Source organism: Parasteatoda tepidariorum, chromosome 11, assembly GCF_982258835.1.
Source record: "Parasteatoda tepidariorum strain Cologne lab strain chromosome 11, Ptep-v5.0, whole genome shotgun sequence".
NCBI lineage: Eukaryota > Metazoa > Arthropoda > Arachnida > Araneae > Theridiidae > Parasteatoda > Parasteatoda tepidariorum.
In genome coordinates, this window is record NC_141765.1 from 101,328,709 (window position 1) to 101,338,970 (window position 10,262).

The 10,262-nt window shown below is 31.3% G+C and overlaps 1 protein-coding gene across 1 annotated transcript; it reads right to left on the reverse strand.

The window, feature by feature from the left end:
* Positions 1-3,119: 3,119 nt before the first annotated feature.
* On the reverse strand, positions 3,120-9,672 carry LOC147802049 (zinc finger MYM-type protein 1-like). The gene is made up of 4 exons (XM_087154560.1): positions 9,545-9,672; positions 7,777-9,237; positions 7,024-7,714; positions 3,120-3,131 (listed from the first exon to the last, which is right to left on the reverse strand). Exons 1-4 carry the CDS (start codon positions 9,670-9,672, stop codon positions 3,120-3,122), a joined length of 2,292 nt encoding a protein of 763 aa, XP_087010686.1.
* Between the last annotated feature and the right edge of the window lie 590 nt (positions 9,673-10,262).

Here is a 10,262-nt window from a genome sequence, read left to right on the forward strand (position 1 = left end):
AAGTTCTGCGGAAATAATTAAATATGAAGCAAAGATTGGAGGAAACTAGTTTTCTCTCTAAATAAAGAAATAACTACAACATATCAAAGAAGCTTACAATTAATTGAGAAAATAGATGCTTAGATTTAGAATAATGACTGCGTGAATAGGGTGTTGGAATATTTCTCGATTCTTGTCTATATGCAAGACAACTATAAAAGTTCTGGGGAAATAATTAAATATGAAGCAAAGATTGGAGGAAACTAGTTTTCTCTCTAAATAAAGAAATAACTACAACATGTTAATGAAGTATACAATTAATTGAGAAAATAGATACTTAGATTTAGATTAGTGACTGCGTGAATTGGGTGCTGGAATTTTTCTCGATTTTTGTCTATATGCAAGACAAATATAAAAGTTCTGAGGAAATGATTAAATATGAAGCAAAGATATGAAGAAACTAGTTTTCTCTCTAAATAAAGAAATAACTACAACATATCAATGAAATATACAATTATTAGATTTAGTTTAGTGACTGCGTGAATAGGGTGTTGGAATATTTCTCGATTATTGTCTATATGTAAGATAAATGTAAAAGTTCTGCGGAAATAATTAAATATGAAGCAAAGATTGAAGGAAACTAGTTTTCTCTCTAAATAAAGAAATAACTACAACATATCAAATAAGCATACAATTAATTGAGGAAATAGATTTAGATTAGTGACAGCTTGAATAGGGTGTTGGAATATTTTTCGATTCTTGTCTATGCAAGACAAATATAAGATTTCTGCGGAAATAATTAAATATGAAGCAAAGATTGGAAGAAACTAGTTTTCTCTCTAAATAAAGAAATAACTTCAACATATCAATGAAGTAAACAATTAATTCAGAAGATAGATGCTTAGATTTAGATTAGTGTTTGCGTGAATAGGGTACTGGAATATTTCTCGATTCTTGTCTATATGCAAGACAAATATAAAAGTTCTGAGGAAATGATTAAATATGAAGCAAAGATTGGAAGAAACTAGTTTTCTCTCTAAATAAAGAAATAACTACAACATATCAATGAAATATATAATTATTAGATTTAGTTTAGTGACTGCGTGAATAGGGTGTTGGAATATTTCTCGATTCTTGTCTATATGTAAGATAAATATGAAAGTTCTGCGGAAATAATTAAATATGATGCAAAGATTGGAGAAAACTAGTTTTCTCTCTAAATAAAGAAATAACTACAACATATCAAAAAAGCATACAATTAATTGAGAAAATAGATGCTTAGATTTAGATTAGTGACTGCGAGAATAGGGTGTTGGAATATTTCTCGATTCTTGTCTATATGCAAGATAAATATAAAAGTTCTGCGGATATAATCAAATATGAAGCAAAGATTGGAGGAAACTAGTTTTTTCTATAAATAAAGAAATAACTACAACATAACAATGATATATACAATTAATATAGAAGATAGATGCTTAGATTTTGATTAGTGGACTGCATGAAAAGGGTGTTGGAATATTTCTCGATTCTTGTCTATAGGTAAGAATGATTAAAAAGTTCGGCGGAAATAATTAAATATAAAACAAAGATTGGAGGAAACTAGTTCTCTCTCTAAGTAAAGTAATAACTACAACATACCAAAGAAGTGTACAATTAATTTAGAAAATAGATGCTTAGATTTAGATTAGTGACTGCGAGAATAGGGTGTTGGAATATTTCTTGATTCGTGTCTATATGTAAGATAAATATAAAAGTTCTGCGGAAATAATTAAATATGAAGCAAAGATTGAAGGAAACTAGTTTTCTCTCTAAATAAAGAAATAACTACAACATATCAAAGAAGCATACAATTAATTGAGAAAATAGATGCTTAGATTTAGAATAATGACTGCGTGAATAGGGTGCTGGAATATTTCTCGATTCTTGTCTATATGTAAGATAATTATAAAAGTTCTGCGGAAATAATTAAATATGAAGCAAAGATTGGAGGAAACTAGTTTTCTCTCTAAATAAAGAAATAACTACAACATATCAATGAAATACACAATTATTAGATTTAGTTTAGTGACTGCGTGAATAGGGTGTTGGAATATTTCTCGATTATTGTCTACATGCAAGATAAATGTAAAAGTTCTGCGGAAATAATTAAATATGAAGCAAAGATTGAAGGAAACTAGTTTTCTCTCTAAATAAAGAAATAACTACAACATATGAATGAAGTAAACAATTAATTGAGAAGATAGATGCTTAGATTTAGTTTAGTGTTTGCGTGAATAAAGTGCTGGAATATTTCTCGATTCTTGTCTATATGCAAGACAAATATAAAAGTTCTGAGGAAATGATTAAATATGAAGCAAAGATTGGAAGAAACTAGTTTTCTCTCTAAATAAAGAAATAACTACAACATATGAATGAAGTAAACAATTAATTGAGAAGATAGATGCTTAGATTTAGTTTAGTGTTTGCGTGAATAAAGTGCAGGAATATTTCTCGATTCTTGTCTATATGCAAGACAAATATAAAAGTTCTGAGGAAATGATTAAATATGAAGCAAAGATTGGAAGAAACTAGTTTTCTCTCTAAATAAAGAAATAACTACAACATATCAATGAAATATACAATTATTAGATTTAGTTTAGTGACTGCGTGAATAGGGTGTTGGAATATTTCTCGATTCTTGTCTATATGTAAGATAAATATGAAAGTTCTGCAAAGATAATTAAATATGAAGCAAAGATTGGAGGAAACTAGTTTTCTCTCTAAATAAAAAATAACTACAACATATCAAAGAAGCATACAATTAATTGCGAAAATAGATACTTAGATTTAGTTTAGTGACTGCGTGAATAGGGTGTTGGAATATTTCTCGATTCTTGTCTATATGTAAGATAAATATGAAAGTTCTGCGGTAATAATTAAATATGAAGCAAAGATTGGAGGAAACTAGTTTTCTCTCCAAATAAAGAAATAACTTCAACATATCAAAGAAGTATACAATTAATTGAGAAAATAGATGCTTAGATTTAGATTAGAGACTGCTTAAATAGGGTGTTGGAATATTTCTCGATTCTTGTCTATATGCAAGACAACTATAAAAGTTCAGGGGAAATAATTAAATATGAAGCAAAGATTGGAGGAAACTATTTTTCTCTCTGAATAAAGAAATAACTACAACATGTTAATGAAGTATACAATTAATTGAGAAAATAGATACTTAGATTTAGATTAGTGACTGCGTGAATAGGGTGTTGGAATATTTCTCGATTCTTGTCTATATGTAAGATAAATATAAAAGTTCTGCGGAAATAATTAAATATGAAGCAAATATTGGAGGAAACTAGTTTTATCTCTAAATAAAGAAATAACTACAACATGTTAATGAAGTATACAATTAATTGAGAAAATAGATACTTAGATTTAGATTAGTGACTGCGTGAATTGGGTGCTGGAATTTTTCTCGATTTTTGTCTATATGCAAGACAAATATAAAAGTTCTGAGGAAATGATTAAATATGAAGCAAAGATATGAAGAAACTAGTTTTCTCTCTAAATAAAGAAATAACTACAACATATCAATGAAATATACAATTATTAGATTTAGTTTAGTGACTGCGTGAATAGGGTGTTGGAATATTTCTCGATTATTGTCTATATGTAAGATAAATGTAAAAGTTCTGCGGAAATAATTAAATATGAAGCAAAGATTGAAGGAAACTAGTTTTCTCTCTAAATAAAGAAATAACTACAACATATCAAATAAGCATACAATTAATTGAGGAAATAGATTTAGATTAGTGACAGCTTGAATAGGGTGTTGGAATATTTTTCGATTCTTGTCTATGCAAGACAAATATAAAATTTCTGCGGAAATAATTAAATATGAAGCAAAGATTGGAAGAAACTAGTTTTCTCTCTAAATAAAGAAATAACTTCAACATATCAATGAAGTAAACAATTAATTCAGAAGATAGATGCTTAGATATAGATTAGTGTTTGCGTGAATAGGGTGCTGGAATATTTCTCGATTCTTGTCTATATGCAAGACAAATATAAAAGTTCTGAGGAAATGATTAAATATGAAGCAAAGATTGGAAGAAACTAGTTTTCTCTCTAAATAAAGAAATAACTACAACATATCAATAAAATATACAATTATTAGATTTAGTTTAGTGACTGCGTGAATAGGGTGTTGGATTATTTCTCGATTATTGTCTATATGTAAGATAAATGTAAAAGTTCTGCGGAAATAATTAAATATGAAGCAAAGATTGAAGGAAACTAGTTTTCTCTCTAAATAAAGAAATAACTACAACATATCAAATAAGCATACAATTAATTGAGGAAATAGATTTAGATTAGTGACTGCTTGAATAGGGTGTTGGAATATTTCTCGATTCTTGTCTATATGCAAGACAAATATAAAATTTCTGCGGAAATAATTAAATATGAAGCAAAGATTGAAGGAAACTAGTTTTCTCTCTAAATAAAGAAATAACTACAACATATCAAATAAGCATACAATTAATTGAGGAAATAGATTTAGATTAGTGACAGCTTGAATAGGGTGTTGGAATATTTTTCGATTCTTGTCTATGCAAGACAAATATAAAATTTCTGCGGAAATAATTAAATATGAAGCAAAGATTGGAAGAAACTAGTTTTCTCTCTAAATAAAGAAATAACTTCAACATATCAATGAAGTAAACAATTAATTCAGAAGATAGATGCTTAGATTTAGATTAGTGTTTGCGTGAATAGGGTGCTGGAATATTTCTCGATTCTTGTCTATATGCAAGACAAATATAAAAGTTCTGAGGAAATGATTAAATATGAAGCAAAGATTGGAAGAAACTAGTTTTCTGTCTAAATAAAGAAATAACTACAACATATCAATGAAATATATAATTATTAGATTTAGTTTAGTGACTGCGTGAATAGGGTGTTGGAATATTTCTCGATTCTTGTCTATATGTAAGATAAATATGAAAGTTCTGCGGAAATAATTAAATATGAAGCAAAGATTGGATGAAACTAGATTTCTCTCTAAATAAAGAAATAACTACAACATATCAAAGAAGCTTACAATTAATTGAGAAAATAGATGCTTAGATTTAGATTAATGACTGCGTGAATAGGGTGTAGGAATATTTCTCGATTCTTGTCTATATGCAAGACAACTATAAAAGTTCTGGGGATATAATTAAATATGAAACAAAGATTGGAAGAAACTAGTTTTCTCTCTAAATAAAGAAATAACTACAACATGTTAATGAAGTATACAATTAATTGAGAAAATAGATACTTAGATTTAGATTAGTGACTGCGTGAATTGGGTGCTGGAATTCATCTCGATTTTTGTCTATATGCAAGACAAATATAAAAGTTCTGAGGAAATGATTAAATATGAAGCAAAGATTGGAAGAAACTAGTTTTCTCTCTAAATAAAGAAATAACTACAACATATCAATGAAATATACAATTATTAGATTTAGTTTAGTGACTGCGTGAATAGGGTGTTGGATTATTTCTCGATTATTGTCTATATGTAAGATAAATGTAAAAGTTCTGCGGAAATAATTAAATATGAAGCAAAGATTGAAGGAAACTAGTTTTCTCTCTAAATAAAGAAATAACTACAACATATCAAATAAGCATACAATTAATTGAGGAAATAGATTTAGATTAGTGACTGCTTGAATAGGGTGTTGGAATATTTCTCGATTCTTGTCTATATGCAAGACAAATATAAAATTTCTGCGGAAATAATTAAATATGAAGCAAAGATTGGAGGAAACTAGTTTTCTCTCTAAGTAAAGAAATAACTAGAACATATCAATGAAGCATACAATTAATTGAGAAAATAGATACATAGATTTAGATTAGTGACTGCGGGAATAGGGTGTTGGAATATTTCTCGACTCTTGTCTATATGTAAGATAAATATAAAAGTTCAGCGGAAATAATTAAATATGAAGCAAAGATTGGAGGAAACTAGTTTTCTCTCTAAATAAAGAAATAACTACAACATATCAAAGAAGCATACAGTTAATTGAGAAAATAGATGCTTAGATTTAGATTAATGACTGCGTGAATAGGGTGTCGGAATATTTCTCGATTCTTGTCTATATGCAAGACAACTATAAAAGTTCTGAGGAAATAATTAAATATCAAGCAAAGATTGGAGGAAACTAGTTTTCTCTCTAAATAAAGAAATAACTACAACATATCAAGGAAGTATACAATTAATTGAGAAAGAGATACTTAGATTTAGCTTAGTGACTGCGTGAATAGGGAGTTGGAATATTTCTCGATTCTTGTCTATATGTAAGAATGATAAAAAAGTTCTGCGGAAATAATTAAATATGAAGCAAAGATTGGAGGAAACTAGTTTTCTCTCTAAATAAAGAAATAACTACAACATATCAATGAAGTAAACAATTAATTGAGAAGATAGATGCTTAGATTTAGATTAGTGTTTGCGTGAATAGGGTGCTGGAATATTTCTCGATTCTTGTCTATATGCAAGACAAATATAAAAGTTCTGAGGAAAGGATTAAATATGAAGCAAAGATTGGAAGAAACTAGTTTTCTCTCTAAATAAAGAAATAACTACAACATATCAATGCAGTGGCGTACCTGGAACTTTTGCCGCCCGGGGCGATCTCCAGTTTGCCGCCCTTTCTATTATAAGTCAATCAAATAGTGGTTTTTATAAATTAATACACATAAATAAATTATTAAGTTATTTTATCAATATTAATTAATACACAGAGTAAATTTTTTTAGACATTTTTGTATGCACTCGTAAATATATTTATATAATATCTACTCTTCTAGCTTTCATACTAGAAAAATCGTATATAATGCTCTCAAAATTTATATTATTTGTAATTTCTTGTTCTATTGACACTATTGCAAGATTTTGTAGTCTTAATTGACTCATTGTAGAACGAAGATAATTTTTATCAACTTCAATTTTGAGAAGCTTCTTTCGCAACTAGCGACACTGATTGAAATTGTTAAAAAAATTCTTAACAAAATTACAATGTTGGGAACAGAATTTTCCAACCTATACTGCTGAATAAATTTTAGCAGATCAAGAGGGCCCTTCTCCCCGTTTTTCCAATGTTTTGCCTCTTCTTTTAGTGTAGGTACAGCCATAAAAACCTGGATCCTTTTTCTTTCAATATGGAACTGTTCTTTATCAATGTCAATCAAGTCATTTATTTGACATTCAAATTCTTCATTTAGTAGGTTACACGGTATCATACACGAATATTTTCTTACAAGGCCATGCAACTGCTCGAAGCGTTCTTTTATTTCCTTTATAATTCTGTCCATAGACGAAAACATTTCTCTTCGTACTTCTTCTTCTAAGGATAGCCTCACGTCTCGCGAATTTTCCCCACTCATATTTTTTCTCCTTCTAACTCGACGCTCAGTCGATGTCTCCAACTCTTCACAAATTATTTTGGCTGCTATAACAGCGTTTTGTACTAGCGTATCTCTTTGTTCCATGAAATGTGTTTGCAAAGAATTTAGTTTTATATGGCATTGGTGGACATTTAACCCTTTTATTTGCGGGTATTTTTGAGCGTCATTAATTTCCAAAAGGACGGGTTCCCATAAATGAAGGTAACATAGAAAAGAAAAAGATTGCATAGAATTGAGTAATACTCCAGCATCTGATCTCGTTTTACTATTTTCTTCTTCAGATGTCAATTTTTCCAAAGCGCTTAAAATGTAAAAAAAAAATGTTTTTTTACTATAGTTACCGCGGCAGCTCTAGTGCTCCACCGAGTTTCTACAATACGTTTAACACCTTGACCAGTGACAGAAAGTAAAACATTCCATCTATGAGTGGAAGAAGAAAAGAACGAAAACAACTGTTCGATAGTTCCAAAAAATGTGATGGAATTGATAGCTGTAGAAGCTGCGTGTAAACATGCCAGGTTTAAAGAATGATTTGTACATGCTACAAATTCTGCATTTGGATTTATTTCCTTAATACGAGTTTGAACACCGCTGTGCTTTCCTGCCATGACGGCAGCATTATCGTAAGCCTGTCCTCTGCAATTTTTTATATCTAAACCGTCATTTTCTAATTTCGTTAAAATCATATCTGTGATTTCACCAGCAGTTTTTCCTTTAGTTTCTACAAAGTTAATAAACGATTCTACAACTTTAACTTCGCTACCATCAATAACTACATATCTAATAATTTGACTGGTTTGATCTTTGTGTGAAATGTCAGAAGTGCCGTCAAATATAATGCAAAAGTATTTATCCTGCTTTATTTGATCCATAATTGTTTTTCTGACTGCGCCTCCCAATAGCTCTATGAATTCGTTCTGGATCTTCGGCGACAAATAAGAGATACTACATTTATTACCCATCTTAATTTTTACTACGTGTTCTCGTAATACTGGGTCGTACTTAGCCAATAAGTCAACAAGCTCAAGAAAATTTCCTCTATTTTCCATTGAATCGATGTTTTCCTGATGAACACTTTCACGATGTCCTCGAAACGCCACATTTTGTTTTGCTAAGAATCTAATTATATCAAGTATTCTTGTTAGAATTTCCTTCCATTTTTTTATTTCTTTATCAATATTCTGTTCTTGTAGTTTGTTAATAGTTGCGCCACGTCCAAGTCTTATTTCTAATTCCTTCCATTTGGAATATGATCGAATGTGCAGTGGACTCACCTCATGTTGACTAATTTTGGGATTAAGTTTCCACCATTTGTTAAAACCATTTTCCGTATTAAAACCTGCTTGACAAAGATTATCAAACAGTTTGCAGCAGAAACAATAAATACTTTTCTTCGATGGTGAATATACCATCCACGATCTTAAGAGCTTTTCGCCATTAGGCAAAATTTGAAAAAACCAGTCCTGACTCAGTTTTCTTGTTTCACCTTTGGCTTTGATTGTATTATTAGGACGTTTTACTCCTTCGCTGAAGTCGGCGTCCAAATTTTGAATTGCAAAGGGACCTTGACGTACCAGAAATACTCTTGTATTGTCAATTTTGTTAGGCCATAATCCAATATCTTTCATAGAAATAGACGGAATAATTTGTGCAGCAGATTCTTCATCAGAACTTGATGAACTTTCTACTTCTTCGCCAGCGTGTGAAGCAGGTCTTTCCTCTTGAACAACCCCCCCCAGGGGCACACTCTTGTGTGACGGGCACGGCGCACCCGGGGCCCCGAGCTGGACCTGAGCATTTTTCCATTTCTCTCTTGCGACGGTCCTGTTTTGAGTTTCCGACATTTTATCAAAAATTTATATTGACCTAGTGAGCGAATTTTATTTCATTTCATTCAGAAGCACTGTTTATCATTTACAGATGGTAGATCTTTAGATTTTTGTTTGTTTTATACTATTTTTGTCGGGTTTCCTGATTTATGATGTTTCACCTATTAATTTTAAATAACCAATTTTCCTTTAAAGTAAACAGACTAAGAACGTTAGCTTTTGCTGACCAGCACGTTTGCCGTGTGCTGCGTCTCGTAAGGTGGAAAAGGGGAACCTGGAGCAATCTGTCTGCTCTCTCATACGAGTGTGGCGCCCAAGGGGGCATTTTCATCTTGGAGTTAGTAGACTGCGTGCTCTTTGGCCCATGCTTCACTGTAGACGAGTGGAAGGAGGATAGGTCCCCCTCTCTTTCAACCGGCTGGTGGGGCATGCTTAACAGCACCCTGCTTGGGACTACGTGCTGCGCCATTGGAATGCCCCTGAGCTATAATAGTTTTGGCGGATCCACATTCCTCTGGTGTAGTGCTATAACTGGAGCTACCCTGAACAGAGTGCCGAGGCTGAAATATTCAGAGCCGATATCTCTGTTCCCCTCGTTGGGCTCGATGGTGGGCATGGGAGTGTCCAGCGGAACAACCTCTTGCATTATGGAGAAAGCAACTTTTTCACACAATCAAAGTAAATCCACACCTAGTTTTAACCTCTCAAATTGTACAAATTACGACCCAACACAAGCAAGATTTATAATACTTAGTTCTACCGAAAAGAAGCTTTCTACCTTGTCTCCATTCCTCGTACAAAAATCACTAGAATCACTCATGGGAAACCCTAAAAATGTCCGACAGCTGCCCTCAGGGGATTTATTAGTGGAAACTTCGTCTGTTAAACAAACAACTGCACTACTAAAATCTCATAAACTTGGCAATGTTACTATAACAGCATCTCCACACAATACTCTAAATATATCAAAAGGTGTCATATCCGATAAAGCTCTTCAATATCTCCCTATATCTGAAATCA